The 17,362-nt window shown below is 46.7% G+C and overlaps 1 protein-coding gene across 1 annotated transcript in view; it reads left to right on the forward strand.

The window, feature by feature from the left end:
- Window positions 1-12,107, forward strand: part of DYSF (dysferlin) — a 109,600-nt gene extending 97,493 nt beyond the window's left edge. Inside the window, exons 52-56 of the mRNA XM_009884084.1 lie at window positions 2,892-2,991; window positions 4,684-4,862; window positions 5,560-5,669; window positions 6,023-6,170; window positions 12,069-12,107. Coding sequence (XP_009882386.1) covers window positions 2,892-2,991; window positions 4,684-4,862; window positions 5,560-5,669; window positions 6,023-6,170; window positions 12,069-12,107 — 576 coding nt within the window. The remainder of the gene's footprint in view (window positions 1-2,891; window positions 2,992-4,683; window positions 4,863-5,559; window positions 5,670-6,022; window positions 6,171-12,068) is intronic.
- Window positions 12,108-17,362: the final 5,255 nt, after the last annotated feature.

Genomic DNA, 17,362 nt, shown 5'->3' on the forward strand with positions numbered 1-17,362 from the left:
TTCCCTATCAGGCCACTCATGGGATTGGGTCCTCCAGCAGACAGTACCTTTGCCAGAGAGAACAGCTGCCATAACTGCACGTCCCTTTCAGAGGGGTTGCTCAAGTGCCAGGTTTTGCTCATGTTTGACACTAAGTGGATGGGGTGGCACAAAGAGAAGGTCCAACGTGTGCTTGGAGAGGTGCTTCAACCCAGCCAGCAGCGTAGTAATGCTCTTGGAGCATGGACACGTTTGATGAATGGAGTTGTGGTGAAATCAGCCTGTGAGCCAGGATCATTAGTTATCGCTGGAGAAGAAGAGGCACCTGTAGGACGTTTCATCCCATCCCAAGCTGAGCATAGATGGGGCTGCCTGAATTCCCCCAGCAAGGGGCAACCAGAAGGAGCCCATGGTGTCTCACTGTGATGCACACCATGGGATATGGGTCCCCCTCCATCTCACAGACCCCAGATCAACCTTTCCAACCCATGGTAAGGTCATCTGGCCACCTTCTTCTTTAGGCATGGGTACATGGTCTGTGGGGGCTTTCTCCTCTGGATGAACCCTTCAGCAGCGCAGATCCTACCAATATATGGGAAAGGGGAGAATCACCATAAGCTCTTTCACTTTTTAGCAGTTTTAATTTAAAATTACTTATTAGCTGGGAAAACATGCCTCCCCCCTTGGATAAACATACATTTTAATACATTGCAGTGAGCAGAGAGGGAGAGGTGGAAGTTTCCATTGACTTTATTTTATTTTTCTAGATTATAAAATATTTAAAATGCATAAATAAAATGCTCCATTGCAAAAATGCTGGCGTGTATTTCCAAAGCAAGGCGGGGAATGGAACTAAATTGAAATATAACTGTCCAGGGTGATCTCTTAAAGTGAAACCAGTTTCAATGGGATTTAAGTGCCCACAGTCTCCCTGGTTGAATATTTATGTTCTTATGGAGTATGACACATTCTTTTTCCCCCCTTTTTTTTAATATTGCACGATATAATGAATCAGAGTCTTGTAGTCACTGCAGTGAATTTATGGTGCTACGTATGTGTCATGAATAATGCTGAAGTTTCCTGGTTTTAATTAAATCTGTTCCGTTTATGATACTGCCATGTTGCAAGAGTGCAGTGGGAGGCACTGCCCACAGGGCACACCTCTGAGCCTGTGTCAGTAGACACCGGTCGTGATTCTGCCTCCTCTTTGCAAGAGTTGGTTTGAGCCAGAAATAACAAGACCTTGACTTTTTGTGTGTCTGCATCTCTCTGCTTCTGTCCTAACACTTCTTAGTCCTAACTTTCAGGCATCTTGTGGCATCCCAAAAGTGGTATTAGATCCCTGTTGGGAAATGTTCCTGGTTGCAACCACGTAAATAGCAAATTTTGTGGCATGGGCACATACCCACCATATATTAAAATGATATGACCGCAAGCTCATTGTCTCAGTAATGCGATTCAGACTGTCCTTGTTAGAGAAGTCTACTTTAAATTTTCCCCTCCACTAGCTTTTTGGGGTGTGTTGGTCTGACTTTCCAGAAGGCAGACCATCTGCCTTGCTGTTGACCTATCCACTGTAGTAACTGGACCACTGCAGTTGCAAACTTCCCATGGGTGAGTGTTTGGTAAACCATCTCCTCTCCAGAAAGCAGAAATTGCTGCCTCATCCTCTTGCTGAGCTCCCATATGGATGCTGTCTCCCAGGCAGTGGCTATTCCTTGTTACTGTGGCCGGATTGCAGAACTGATGGATGATAGTTCCTGCACTGCCCAAGGGCTTGGTAAATGATGACAATCACAGGGGATGCTCACGGTGCAATTTTCATGCCAGGTGCTTTGCAAATAAGCTTCTGGGACTGCTGCAAAACCTTTCAAAAGGTTGTCACAGTTGCTCTAGTGGCAGGGAACAGACAAAATATTGCCCATCTAATAGAAATGAGAAGGGCATATAGACTGACAAATCTCACATTATAAGGACTGAAATCAAGTGTCACAGTGCCACCGCTCAGTTGTTGAACACCATACATGCCACTGTTGTACGGGGAGCCAGGCTCTGGTCATCATGGCTTGCTGGTGCTCTGGATCTTTCCTTTCTTGAACTTGGATCTAGTAATAGATATGGATGTAGTAATAGATATGGCGAGCACATTATGTAGCTTGCAGCAGCCCACTGAGATATTAGCAGCAGATTTGCTGGGATACCATGTCCAACTCTTAGCATTCATCTGTCCTAAGAATGAGAACCTTGAAGATGTGCAGAAAAGATGAACAAAGTCGTTTATAGAACTGAGGAACCCACCACACAGTGAGCTGCTATGAAAGCACCAGTCTCTTTCTTTACATATTTGTGTTTAGTAAGTAAACTTGGGAGCCACAGGCTACCTACGTTAGATAGAGGTGTTTGCAGGTTGCAAGTTGGCCAGCTGCACACAAACTACTTACAAGAGACCAAACAGCAGATCAGAGCAGTGATGGATCCAGATTTATTCCTATACATTTCTATTAATTATGAGGAAGGGGAAATTTGGCAGCACTGGCACTCAACACTCAATCTCTTCACCTTGGAGAGTCACCTTCATCTAAATCATGTGAATATGATACTGTCACTCCAAAAGATCTTATCTGCAAGCTCATGGTGCCTGTTTGCTAAAATATTGTCGCTAAATTAAGGCACAAATTGATACCAACCCAACTTCCAGAAGCATCTTGGGTTTTCCCCTGAGCATCCTAGTCCAAGAACTGGCCAGAGCCACCACTGTCCTCCTGTAGCTCTGGACCTGCAGAACTGGAGCAGGACACACTGAGAGCATTATGATACAGGACTTCCACTGCCATGAGGTGAGAATAGATCTCACTCTCTCAGTAGAGACCCTGCCCACTTCTACTAATGAGCCTTTTCTGGTGTGATTTTAGGAGCACTTCTGGAGCTTGGACAAGACAGAAAATAAGATTCCACCACAGCTTATCTTCCAGATCTGGGACAATGACAAGTTCTCTTTTGATGACTATTTGGGTAAGTCAGGAGAGTTTTTCGGCTCAATTCCTACTGATGCAGACAGGAAAGAAAAAAATTATTGAATCATTTCAGGATATGAGGAAAGTGTAACAAGACCAGTTTAAGCCACTGAACAGGATTCAGTGTCAGCATAAGTTCAGGACTGATGATAATTGGTTTGTATTAGGCAGATTTCCAGTCGCAGCCTGCAGCAGCCTGTTCCTGGGCTGACATAATGTTGAGAGCATCATCAAATCCAACAGGCTACCACCTTCCAGGAAGGCCCCAATTCTCTGTGACTCAGCTGAGTCTATGCTGAAATGTGCTCATCAGGGCTAACCGTGTATTTGAACTGAGACCACCAGGCAGCATCACTGACTTGCTTTGCCTTGCCTTACCTGGGATGTTTAGACATGAACACAGCTTGATCCAACACTTGCCTTTTTCAGTGCTAGCTCCATTAATCATTCTCAGAAATCTAAGTGTAGGCCAAGAAAAAAAAAAAAAAACAACACCAAAATATCTAATAGGAAGGATAGCAGAGCCATGCAGCAGATTATCTGTGCAGAAGCTGGAGGCTCCAGCATCACATTTTTTTTGGTTGGATCTTGTTCTACCTTTCTTTTAGCCACTAAAAAAAAATTCAAACATCAAAAGCTTCACTAAGTGAGTATGTGATCAAGATCCTTTTAAATCCCGTCTTTGATTAATCGTGTAGGCTGAGTGCCACAATAACCTCTCCAAGGTGTGTTTTCCAGTTCTGGCTCTGCACATCACGGGCTGCTGACTGCCAACATTAATTCTTTTCAAATTGCAACAAATAAAAGTGGTCTTTGGCTTTTGTAAAGCACTTTTCATCAACAGACTTCAAAAGCGTTTCACAACAAATCTGATCTGTGCTGTTATTGTCACTGGTTGCAAGAATCTGTGGCACAAAAAGGCTACAAATAAAAGCATGGTAATGAATGCGAGTTGTCCACAGCAGTGCAAAAAGCTGCTGTCCCTCAGCTGAGCCACAGGACCAGACTCTGTGTATGTTCTTGGCTGTTCACAATCATAAGGTAAATTAGTGTAGCAATGTAAATTAAATACAGGCTTTTTCAACTAACACTTGGAGAACTGAGCTCAGATTTCCTAAAGGCTAGATAAATACGCTAATTACTGAGTCACTCTGTCTGAGAGGGCAGCGATCATTTTTGTGGGATATCCTTCACTTTTAGTCTGCTGCAATTACTCTCCTGGGTGGGGCAATAAAATAGCCCGTTTGAAGATCTGCAAGCCTCCTGCCCAATGCTTTTAAGTTGACTGGGCTCTGGGTGTGTACAATTCGAGTTTCGCCTAAATCTCTTTGTCTTCATGAAAAATTTCAGCCTGCCTGATTGACTTCAATGCAAATCATCCAGTGCTATAGCTGTGTAAGTCAGCGGATGTTTTGCAGCCTGTTCTAGAAAGACTTCATGGCTCATGTCTTCCTCAGTATAATGGTGATGCCAAGTGCTCAATTCCTAGGCAGAGCCACTGGCTAAAACTAGCACTATGCTTGGAAAATAGGGCTACACTTGAACTTGCTCTCCACCCTGCTGTGTGGGTGTCTGCCCAAGCTCCCTGAGGTCAGGAGGGTGCCACAGTGAATATTTCATAAGTGAAAGAGTCCGTGTTTTAAGGACCAGTTACACTGAGATGTCTTCTCGGTAATGTTCCTTCTTGCAGGCTCCATTCAGATGGATCTCAACAGGATGCCCAAACCTGCCAAGACTGCTGAGAAGTGCTCCTTAGAGCTAGTAGATGAGACCTTGTCTTCAAGTCGCTTTGTGTCACTCTTTGAGCAGAAAACTGTCAAGGGATGGTGGCCTTGTGTTGCTGAGCAGGATCAAAAGAAGATCCTGGCGGTAAGGTGGCCTCTTCATGTGTTCTCTTTGGGACTTACTCACAGCATTGAGGAGGGACGTGACTGGGCCAACTGCATGCAGGATGTTATGGTCAGGGCAAGGAATGCAGCCTTGGGCTGCAAATTTTACAAACTGGACCAGCTTTTGTCAGCGGGATGTTTTCCAGGATTTGTCCAGCACCATCCAAATGCTTCACAAGAAATGATTTGTTCTGTGGGATTTTTGCTGTGGTTTTTGGAACGTGCCACCTACTTTGACTCCATATCACATCTATTCTTAATGATACTGTGTTGTGACAAGTACCAGGGAAAGATTTCAGCTGTCAGACTGATATGTTTAAATGTAAGTGCCTGTGCTCCTGTTCAAGTCTTTGGCAACTGTTCAATACAGGCAAGAGAGCCCAGGCAATGAATTAAGTCATTCAACAAAAGGCCCTCAAATCAGTTGCCTGAACTTGGGTGTCAGTGACATTTGAGATGTCCTGGGGTATCTGCTGACAACATTGCACTGGGCAGGTGAGGGATCTCTATGAAATCCACTCTTACTGGGCTCCTCATGGTCCTTGTTTGTAGTGGATGGGTTATGCTCAAAGTGCTTTTTCTTTCCCCAGTCAGTATTTTGCATCAGACATTCATTTCTCAACTCTCCTGTTTTGTTTTGTTTTGTTTCTAAGTTTGTTTTTTTTTAACCCACACAGGGGAAATTGGAAATGACTTTGGAAATTGTGGCAGAACAAGAGCATGAAGAGCGGCCAGCTGGCATGGGTCGGGATGAGCCAAATATGAACCCCAAGCTGGAGGACCCCAAGTAAGAGCACTTTGAATCAAAAAGTAACCACTGGGGCACCAGAGTTCTCAAGGAGCAGACTGAAAATCTGGGTTCCCAGTTTGAGGTGTGCTGTCTGCAATGGCCTTGATCCCACGTAGACTCCGTTTCTGAACTACTGATGCTTAGACTATACAAGCTGAGACAATCCAGGGTGGCTGGGACACTGGTCTGGACTGTCAAGGAGGGAATTTGACATAGCCTACCCAGAGGGATGTGGGTTTGCAGGGTGAGCAGCCAGCTTGTTACAGCAGGGCTTGCTCAAGGGGTTGGGGATCCAGGAGGGTGAAACTACTGTGAAACTCAGAAGTGGCCTCAACTTTGTTTGGCTCCAGGCGCCCGGAGACCTCTTTCCTGTGGTTCACCTCCCCATACAAGACCTTGAAGTACATCCTGTGGCGGCGGTACAAGTGGGTGGTTATCCTGGCCATCGTGCTCTTCATTTTGCTGCTCTTCCTGGGAATCTTCATCTACGCCTTCCCGGTATGATGGGTACAGGAGAGGACAGGGGGGCTGACCAAGTTCTTAGGTCAGGTCTCTATGGCTGACCAACCTCTGTGCTGACAGAGATGGTCCCAGTGCACGCAGCTGCAAAGTCCCATGCTGGTCTCTGGGGAAAAACCTAGTGGACCATGATGGGTCAAAAAGAGCCTGTGTTTCTGGTCTCTGCTACAGACTCACTGCAAGGTGCTCACCTCTTTGCATTTTAATTCGTGTCTAATTGATTATTTTCAAAGATGTCTGAGCAGCTGATGTGGGAGGTGTTGCAGGGCTGGTGGGGAAAATCTCTGACAAACACGCAGTCTAATTAGCAATGTAGCCATTTTACAGGGCTGAGCAGTGGCAAAAAAACCACATCAGTCTTTAATTGTTTAAAGATGCAGGGGAGTTTATAGGTGTTCGGGCAGCCCCGTCTCTCGTTATCAAGGCTTGGAGCATGTTATACCAGTGTAATGTCTGAAATGAGGGGGAGGGTTTTCACCTCGTTAATCAAGAAAGTGGCTTTTTCTTACCTTACTGTCAGTTCCACTGGCAAAACAAAATAAATAAATAATGGAGCCCTAGCCTTCCAGTTTGGCTTGGGATGGGTTTTTGTATCCTCCTCTGTTTCTGCAGCACTGGAATAATTCATGCCGGCTCTTGGATGCCATTTCCCCTCCTCTCAGACTGATAAGAAAAATGACCCGCCTCTCTCTTTCCAGCACTTAACAAATTTTGCTGCTTGTATATGATTTTTTTTTTTTTTTTAAGAAAAGAACTCATTGGGGTAATTTATAACTTCATGTGAGAGAACGTGGCTGCCTTTTGCAGATGGCTTTGTGTGCTTGCAATGTGCAACCGAAAAGCGAGGTGTGGAATTTCTCCTCGCCATCATAATCACTTTCAGATGATTTGAAGTCGTGCATGCTTGATTGTTCCCGTCTAGAAAAAAAGGGGATGGGATTAGATCATGGCTCTCCCTGTCTCTCTGTCCTCGTATCCGTGGGAAGAGCTGGGATACTTCTGCTGGAGAAACGATTCCTGAGGTGCTAAGTAGTGTGAAGGAGGAAATAATTGTACAAGTGCAGATTTCTGCTGCATTGCCTCCTCCCTGCCCTGTACTCGGAGCCATTGGTGGAGACTCCCCTTTGTGTCAAGCAGCAGAAAGCAAGCCTTTTCGACCAAGCACTCAGTGTTTCCCCGAAGCTGCAAGTGGCTTTGCATTCGTTCCAGTGGTATCATATAAAAACAACATTAAGAGAAGAAAAAATTCGCAAACTATAAATATTGATTTACACTCATTATTACTTGGGATTTTTCCCTGTTCCCTAGCTAAATGTTGTTGTATTTAATTTCATTTTGGTCGGGTCAATTTTTAGTCATATTTTGAAAAAATAAGGCCATGTTTCATGGAATTTTTCTGTTTTTATGTATTTGGCCAGCTTCCCCTAGATTTTTGAGGTCACTGGTTCTGTACCTACTTGGAGATTTAGTTCCTTTCCCATTTCATCAGGCACTAAATTTGGCAATTGTGCTGGCGATGGTTTGCTATGAAGGATGCCCCTGGCATCCTGACCTTTGGCAGGGCTCACCATTACATCCCTGATTAAATGCATGGAAAACCAATCCCTCCTCACTTCTGTTCTGATTTGTATGCCAGGAGCACCATCAGGTCCCATTTAAAATAAAGACCTTGCTGCATTTAGTGCTGTATATGTAATCTTGCCACTACACATGCAGTTTTGAGGTCCCACACTGCAGGTAGAGGGTTTTGTGTGTGTCCTGCCCCTCTCATCCTGGGAAAAGGGGTGGGTGTTGGGAGGGAAGCTGGGAGGGAATCCTGTTAGGGCACATGGTCCATCAGTCTGAGCAGGAAGAGGGAAAGGAAAAGGAATACAGGGATGCTAAGTGGTAGAAACAGAGGTGAAGTTACTGTTTTCCTGCTTCAATTGCCCTTTTTGCTATGGCCTTCCATGAAGAGCTTTTTGCTTGTTGGGACCTCCGCTGGGACCTCCAGGGTCCTTCCAGTCATTGCTTTTCAGCGTCTGGTCCTTGGCTCAGCAGGAGCCTTGGGACCTGCCTGCAGCCTGAATGCCTCTGCCTGCAGATTGAATGCTCTGCCTTCGCCTTCATACAGCCTCTCCACCTGGGAGTGTTGTATACCATGCACCAGATGCTACTGAAGAAGTCTAAGCCCTGGCTCCAACTCTGGTCTTGATCGTACTCTGCCTGAGGATACCGAAGGAAGATACCTTTTACCTGAGAAATATATATCCAAAATATGCCCTGGGAAACCAATGGTCCTGTGAGCTAAGCTAACCATGCATACGTCACCCTCCCTCCCAGACAGACACTATTCTCACCTGAAAACAAGCCCAGGGCATTTTCATTGGCTCTTGGTATACAAATGGATTTTTTTTTTTATGTATTCCTATTGCCCATACAGTGCTGAAAGCTTCCAACCACAGTCCCAACTCTGTGGTCAGAGTAGCTGGAGAGCAAGAGCAAATGTCCCATTCGAAAGCCGTGTGCTTCCACCCAAAATGGTGAAGAATTGTCTTGTGGTTCCCAGCAGTAGTGCCCAAATAGCAGTGGTTAAAACTTTTCAGTGAAAATGAAGAAGCTGATGTCTTGGTCTTGTTCAGAATACCCACCAAGAGATGCTTTACACCCCAGGGAAGTATTCTCCCCATTGATGTGAGAAACAAAATATTCTGCAAAATATTATATGCAAGTGTTCTGCAAAATCTATATGCCTTTAAAGCTACTTTAGGGGATCAGAAACCTTCGAAGATGCAGTGCCTTTGTGCTTCCCCCAACCTCAGGACGCAAGAGTATATGTCATTGATCATGCGCTGGAATAAATATCTTCCTATTCCTTCTCGCAGGTCCTCTTTAAAGCCTACTTCCCAGGAGAGCTTTGTGCAACCAGCAGTTGTTTTCCAGCCAGAGAACATGCCATGGCTGCCCTGGTGGGATCTGGGTCCCTGGAAGGAGCAGGGGGAGACCTGTAGAAGTGGGGAAGGGTCTGGAAGTGCTCTGGGACAAAGAGGAGGTTCATCCGGGCCCGTGGGGGAGCTGGGAGTACTGCAGTATGGGAAATTTAGGCACAAGTCCATAAGAAATCAGTCATCATTAGCGCAACTGTTTACAGAGCAACTCATTTTAGTGGGTGAGAGGCCATTTCCAACTGAAAAGCTTTTTGGTTTTGGGTGGAAAACTGCATGGTATTGCAAATTTCCAGAAAAAAGTTGTCTACTTTTACAAAAATGGGAAAAAATGTTGAAAATCTGATATTCTGAGGTTCTTCGTTTTTTTTATTTGGGTTCTTCCACTCAGTCTTAGTGTCAGATTACTTGCTGGTTTGCCTTAGCTTTCTCTGTGGAGTGGTTGTCATTATGGTTTGTACAAGCTAGGACTCTGGGAACAGCATTCCCTGGATATTTCCTATATGATTTCCTTAGACGGTCCTTAGATTTAACTTGACATCAGAAGAGTCCTTAAACAACAGAATGAAGCATAATGAGATCCAGTAGCTGGAGGTTGAAGTTAGAGGAACTATTCCAGTGGAAATAGGACTCTAATTTTTGAGACGAAGGGTAATTAACCATTGGAACAATTTGCCAAAGGTTGTGGTAAATTCATCATTGCTCGAGGCGTCCACGTATCAAGATCGAATGTCTTTCTACAAGATATGCTCTAGTTCCACCCCATGCTCCTGTCCAGCAGTGCTCATTAATGGCACGCTGAGGGGCTTTTTGGAAAGGTCCAGTGACTTTGACGGACTTTTCATCTGACATTGCCATAGCTGAGAAGGGCTCTGCCTTCTGCTATGGGAACGGCTGGGTGAAAGTCTTGGGCTAGACACAAGGTCAGAAGAAAAGGTTATAAAAGTCCAGCCTGGGCTTCTGCATCCGTAATGCGTAGGGAATACTGCGGTGAAGTTATCTCCCCAAAGCAGTGATTATTGTAAAGATTTTAGTGGCTACCACCATAGAAATATGTAACACTACTTCCAGCTGGAGTCAGCTCTGCTTTGCAGCACCATGAAAATGTTTACTACCTTTTAAAGCTCTGTTTGTGTTCTGCAAGCCCAGTGTTGCTTCCATTGCCATTAATTCTAATTACAGCTTGCTTTCTGCGCTGATTGATAATCCTGCTTGGCTTTCAACACTTCGTTAATACAAATTCATAGCTGGACAGAAAGCTTGCTACCCTCCAAAATGCAACCAGTCAAATCATAAAAAATAGGAGTATTTTGGAGGATAGACTCTGAAAGACAAATGGATGGATAATTAATTCGAAGGTTATGTGTCACTGGAGGCTTTTCTAATGACTTCTGGTAAACTGCCCTAACTTTGCTTGCTTGATTTATGGCATTATTAGAAATCCTCAGTTGGCAAAGTGCCTTATAATTTGCTACACGTTGTAATTTATCAAGATGCCTTTGGTCAGACTTTACTTCTGTTGTGTTTTGTTTTGTTATTTTTTTCTTTTTCCCCCATTCCTCCAAAGATCTTGCTGGTAACTAGCATTATGCTTTGTTTCCAAAGTTGTTTTTTTAAAGTGACAGAGTGATAGAACATCCTGTACCAATTAAATTCAATATGCTTGGGAGGGACTTCCAAACTGGCTAGTATGTGGTCGGGAGGGTTTGAATCAGAGCTACTTTAAATATAGCTCTCTCCAAACGACCTAACCATGCATCTTCATCTGTATTTTCATTGTGGTCTTGATAAGCAGCGTTTACACAGCTTAATTCTTTTTCACAGCGCTGTCATCTTCTTTCAGGGAAGGAATTGCACGTATAATAGACTAAAATACTGTGACACCTCATTTTCCATGGCAGCCCCATACTTAACCGTGCAATAACAGGGACAGTATAGATCCCAGAAAACAGGCACAGGAAGGTCTTGCCTAGGTTGTCTGCTTTTAGGGACAAAAACCACACCAAAGGCTGATGCTGAAACAGATGGCTGAGGCGTTAAGGGATGCAGACAAGGCAGAGAAAAAAATTTCAACAATAGGTTTGCCTTTCTTGATTGCCTTTGGCAGATTCTTTGGAGCTAGTCCATGGACCTGCAGGCTAGGTTTGTACTAGGAAACTAAATCAGGATGGGGCAGGGCTGGAGAACCATCCTCTTGCTGTTCAGAGCGACTGATTGCTGGCATGATCCTGGGTGCAGATTTTGGCCTGTGGAAAGCAGCGCTCTCCAGAAAACGTCAAGGCACAGCTTGGCAGATGCTTGGAGACCAGGGCCGGGGCCCATTTCCAAAGGGTCCAGCCCAACAGGCAGAGTGGATGAGGTCACCAGTTTTGGGGGGATCGTGGGGAGAAGGAGCCATAAGGATGTGAGGTCAGGGCATGACAATACAGCCTCCAGGTTTGTGGGGGAGCAGCACAAAGATAGAGCAGAGGGGAAGGGGCACCAGGATCCAGAGGAGACGGTGAGGCTGGAGCAACTCAGCAAAGAGCTGGATGTGTCTCCTCACCTGCAAGAAAGGCACGTGGGCACTGGGATAGTGCTGGTGGGGAGATGCCAAAATTCTTGAAAGGGTATGAAGAGGCGGTAATTTATGTTAAATACTTGGTGGAAGGAACAATCGAAGTCCAGGAGTGACTCCTGGTGCTCGCGGCTTGGTGCTTGGGACCAGTAGCCTCTACTGCAAGAAGACTAGGCCCGTTTTCTCCTGTGTCTTGCGCTTTCTACCATCCTTGCTAGTGGGGATGTGCATTTTGCTTGCTTGTCTGTGCAGGCTGGGGCTGGGAGCTTGGCCACCTCGCCTGCCCTGAATGCAGCCCCGTCTGCAGTTCTGCACCATGCCCAAAAAAATACATTAACCTCCATGCCACCCTGCTTCAAAACGGCTTTTCTTTCCCTTGTTTTTCTGTCCCTCTAGAACTATGCTGCTATGAAACTGGTGAAACCTTTCAACTGAAGCTGTGCTGGAAGACGGCAGAGACGTCCGGTGCCTGCCTGGAGATTTTGGAAAGGAGTTGCGGTTCTGCACTGGATCACATCAGCAGATGGAGACGGAGAAGGAACAGCCTCTGTCAGGCCCTAGGCTGCCAAAATGAAGATACAATTTACCCTGATGCAGTATGCAGAATCCCACCTGCAGCACTCACCTCAGAAGCAGCACGTAACAAATACCTATTCTGAAATATTTCTTATTTTACTTTACTTCTTTGTCTGGCGTCTTTTTTTTTTCCTTTTTTTTTTGGTTAAGCTGCTCTGAATTGTAAAGCTGGAATACCAGTGCAAAACTGAAGAAGGTGGGGGAAAAAAAAGGACCTTTTCATTTATAGTCTGTAAGCATACGAAAATGTTGCAGACCTTAGCAGAGGAGTCGTGGGCTGCTCGCGTAGGCAGCATGTGCACGCCAAAATCTCTCAGGTTCTGAGCACACTTTTCTGAGCACACACTCTGAACGACCCTCACTTTTCCTTTGCTGTGCAATGTGTATTATCTGGTTTATATATGCCTGCTGAAGAAAAAATGTGCTGCACAGCCTGAAACCCTGGGCTGATACGTTGCCTTTCCAAAGTGAGCAAAACCCACGAGATCCAGGACCGAGGGAAGAAGCTGAGATGCATAAACTGGGCAGGAGTTGGTGGTAATTGCTAAATCAAAAAACCCATTGAATTTTGCGCTCGTGAAGGACTGCATAGTCTGGCCCATGGTTTTTTTGCAGCTTGTTTTCCCTCTGAGCTGCTTTTTCACCTCTACAGTCTCACGTGCCTCCCTTCCAAACCAGTGCTATTGCAGCAGAGACCGAGGAGTTGGGCTGAGCCCTGCCCCGAGGGCAATCCCGGGAGCAAAGCAGTGCACATGGACTTCGCTTTTCTCCTCTCTTATTATATGCAATCCCTACAGTCACAGTTCGGTGAATGTATTAGTCTTTTTTTTCTCTTGTGCTCCCAAACAGGCTTAAGCAAAACAGTACAAACCAGACTGCAATGTAAGCTGTGAAACTCACTGCTGGTGGGCGCTGATGGGGCAGATAACCTGCACCTTTGGAAGTGGGCTTGTTTGCTTTCTGCTTTGCAAACAAATAATGATACATATCCTGCAGGTCGTGCTCAGCCTCCCACCAAGCAAATGGCAGCTGTGACAGGACTGGGATGGCAGTGTTGGGACATTTCTGCTGGTTTCTATTCCCTCCTCTTGTCTGCCTGTCTCTTTGCTGCTGCAATCAGATGGAGAGATGTGGACTAAGGGGATTTCTAGTGTTTTGTAGTGCTGGCTCGTGTCATGATGCTAATCAAAACAGCATTAGTCTCAAATTTTCATCCTGCATCTGCTCATCCTGCAATGAACCATCTCCCAGCACAGGGGCATTAAGCATGAAAGCAAATGTCCCTCTGAGAGACAGCTGTCCTGCTGCTCCAGCACCGCATGGCTTTTGCTACGGTCCCTCTGATGATAAATAGGTCTTCGGCGCCCCTCAGGGGGGCGGAGACATATCTTCCTCAGTTTCATTTGTCCCCTGGAGCTGTTGCTTCTCAGCATGACATGTGAGCGCAAGTAGCAGTGAAAAGTGATCCTGGGGGATCAGAGTTTCTCAGGACAAACTGTGCTCATGTAAGCTCCTGCCCTGCTCCAGTGAGGCACTTAAGCCTGTGCTTAGCAGAAGGCAGGGGGAAAAAGCACACGCCTAATTGCTTTGCTGGATTGGGATGTAATGCATTGAGCATTAAATCCCTTGTTATTCAGTACTGTAACAGCACCCAGATTGCACAGGGCAGCTCACTGCCATGTCTGAAGACAGTGTCTTTGACACGGAGAACACGCAGCTATAAAATCCTGTCCTTGCTGCTGAAGTTTGGCTGATCGAGTGTCCTGTTCCCAAAAGCTTGAGTGGTGAAGTCGGTTCTGGACTTGCATGCCCCGGGGTGGGTGTTTCATTTTACTGGCAGAGTTAAATGCTTCATTTTTGCATTTGTTCTGTTTTTCCCTAGAAGCCTCCCAACCTCATTTGCCTCCACACCCCTGTTTCTTAGCTACTACCAGGTCTTGGTCAAACTTTCCTTAATGCTTTCTCCCTGAGGATCTGATGAGCTGAGGACAAAAGTTGCTTGTGTTTGCACCTTTCTTAATGAGTTTTGGGTTTTATATTCTATGACAACGTTGGTGTGGTTGGTCCTTGCAGCTCTTCCACCATGACCCAGCTCTGCCAGGGGTGAGTCTGCATCTCTTGTTGAGTGCTGGCACACCTTGCTCTCCTATCTGCAGTGGCAAATCAGCCCCATTATTTCACTTCCTTGCTTTGGTTTGCAGAGACTGTGAAATTTCCCATCTTGGCACTAATGCTCTGTGACCCCTACCTGTTTCAGAAACAAAATCTTGGTGCCAACAGCCCCAAAGAGATGAGTGACCCATGCTTGAGTGCAAAACACTGCTTATATCTGGGTGCTCATCACCCATCCTATCACAACAACCACTGTCTATCCCAGCAGAAGCAAGAAACCTTACCAAAACACTCTCATGCGTTACCTCTCCAGAGCCTTTACCAGCAATAAACCACATTTTACTCCCCAGCACTTACCAACAGCTCTTCCCTGACAAACTGGAGTGGGTCATCCGTGTGAGGACAGCAGGATCCAGGGCATCCATCCAGCTGCATAAGGAAAAGGAAAGGGTTACATCCCTGCCTTCATGCTCCCTCCATGCTCCCAGCCCAGGTTACAGGGCCAATTTTAATGCCAAGAAGACTCTGTGGGACTGTGGTGGGTAAAAGCAGGTCTGAGCATCTGAGAATGCCAACTTAGTCCGATTTGCATTGCTGCTTGAGCAGCCACATCCATCTGTTCGCCTGACTGTGGGCCCTCCGTAGCTTGGTTCTGTCTCTCCACTAAAGTCAGCCAGGAGGTAGGATCTATATAAAGTATTCCCTGTGGCTCCCTGTTATTCAGGGGTTTGAAATGGCTGGAAGACATATATATCACCTGTCTATGCCTTATATACAATAATGCAAAATACACTGTGGTTACAAATGAAATGCTCTGAAACCTTCTGCTTCCTGGTGTGTTTATTGTGTTGATAGAATTGCAGCACCTTCCCTCTTTGGTGTGGGAATGCAAGAATACAGCTGGGAGGAATAGGACAGGGAAGCGGCGGTTGCTGTGCTCTTCTTTTCTCACCTCTCTGCTGCTGCTGCTGCAAAGGGTGCAATGCTTCACAGGAAGTGTGGAGAAGGGAGGACAGACATGGGACTGGGGTTGCAATGCTCCTAGGTAACGCAGCTGCTCATACCTCTGCCGGTGGCATTTTCCACCTGAGATGCTGCATTGAAGAACAGTGAAAAGACTCAGCGGTGACAATGCACATGCTCCCCTGACCGGTCCCCTGGTCCGTGACACCGTGCAGGCTTCACGTGGGGATCAAACACCTCATCCTGTGAGCTGGGAGACCACGTATACTGGCCAAGAGGGCTGATCTGTGATCTGGAGCATCTGATGAGCCAGGAGGAGACACATGCATGTGAGTAGGGTGGGTGAAGGAGCCATGGGAAACTCATGCTGTCCATGGCTCTGGGGAGCCAACCTCCAGCATTTTCCTGGTGAGTCACTCACAGAGAGTTTGATGCCCACTTCATTTACACACCTGAACACCCAAAAGATGCCCACTGAAAGCCAGGGATGGCTAGAGAGGAGATGGATGGATGGGGAAGGGGAAAGGGCAAAAGGATCCCACAGATTTCACTTCCCTGCTGCAGTGGGGATGGCAGAAAGGGTTCACCCCATCCGGCTGCTCCGTGCGTGTATGCACATCTCTGTGCAGAGGCACATTAGGGTGGGACTGAGCTGCTGGAATGCAAATAGCCAGATGTTCTCGGGACTCAGCCCCGGTGGCTGTCAGACCAAGTGAAGGCCCTTCCCCTGCTTGTCTCTGCTTCTCTTCCCATTTCTGGACTTCACTCAAAAAGGCAGCAAATCCCTTTGGGTCTGTGTCTGTTTCTTCCCTAGAAGGAAGGGCTCATCCGGCCAACATAGACATCATCCAGAGTAACACAAGGATTAATTCTCTACACCTTTTTGGAGCTGTTCAGCACCCATAGGCTGTTGCAAAGAGACACTCCAGGTCTGCAGGGACACTTGCTGGTGAGATTGGGACCATTTGTGCCTGAACCCCGAAGTGCCTTTCCATTGCTCTGGAAGGGTGCAGATGGGTGCTCCCTGCTTTGGCACAGGAGACCCCCTCCACTTCATCATGTTTTGGATGGCACCTGGGATCTAGGGAGGCAGGCCATGGGGAGGCCCAAATGTCCTAGACTTCATCTGAGGAAGACACGGGGGTTTGAGCAGGCACTCTGAGCTGGCATTGTCCAAACCCAGTCTGCCCAGCCCCACTTGCAGCCTCTCACATCCCACACTTCAGTGGGAAGTCCCAGAGGGGCACCGACCATGTCACCATGCTGAAGACACGAGAGAGGTGAACCTCGCTGGGGAGGCGAGGGCGGCAGGAGATGAGAGGACAGCTCTTGCCTGCACGACTTCCCCTGCCCGTGCACGGGTGCGTGCAAAAGTTAATTGCAAAATGTTCCGCTGCTTGAACGCTTTTGTGATGCTTGTTTTTCCTATTATTTCCTCGGCCTCCAACTTGATGCTGTGTGTAATTTAAGGCTGGAGTTATGAAGTGTGTGAGCTCCTTTGGGGAGGCCCTGACAACACCCCGTTGTGTTTCACCCCGCCTGGGCCGGGCCCCGCGAGCCAGAGGGCAGCGAGACGACGAGCTGGAAAGCTGCCACCCTGCATAGGGGCTGAACTCCCTTAACCTCCAGCAGGCTCGCTGGCACATTCAGAAAAACCTAGCAAAAGAGGTGAACTGATTTTTCTCTTCATTACTAACAATTTTGTATTCGTTGCCTGGTCTTATTTGCTCAGAAGAGAGAGGTTTCCACCCAGAAGGGTGGCTTGCAATGAAGTGGTTTGAGGAGAGGGAGGTGGTGCAGGGGCGAGGGGGATGAGGGGTGGGAACCAGGTCAAGGTGCTGCCATAAAAATGCTTTGTGAAGCCACTTGCAGATGTGTTTGTTGGTTTAACCTCTGCGGACAGGGCCTGTGATCCATTTTGCTCATTACCTGCTGACAGGATGGGGAACATGCCTCATGTGTGGAGGCCATGAGAGTTCACCTAACAGGATGATCTGTGGAGAAGGCCATTGTGGCCTCCTGGCCCCAAAGTCCATTAA

The sequence above is a fragment of the Charadrius vociferus genome, unplaced genomic scaffold (assembly GCF_000708025.1).
Source record: "Charadrius vociferus isolate BGI_N301 unplaced genomic scaffold, ASM70802v2 scaffold544, whole genome shotgun sequence".
Taxonomy (NCBI): domain Eukaryota; kingdom Metazoa; phylum Chordata; class Aves; order Charadriiformes; family Charadriidae; genus Charadrius; species Charadrius vociferus.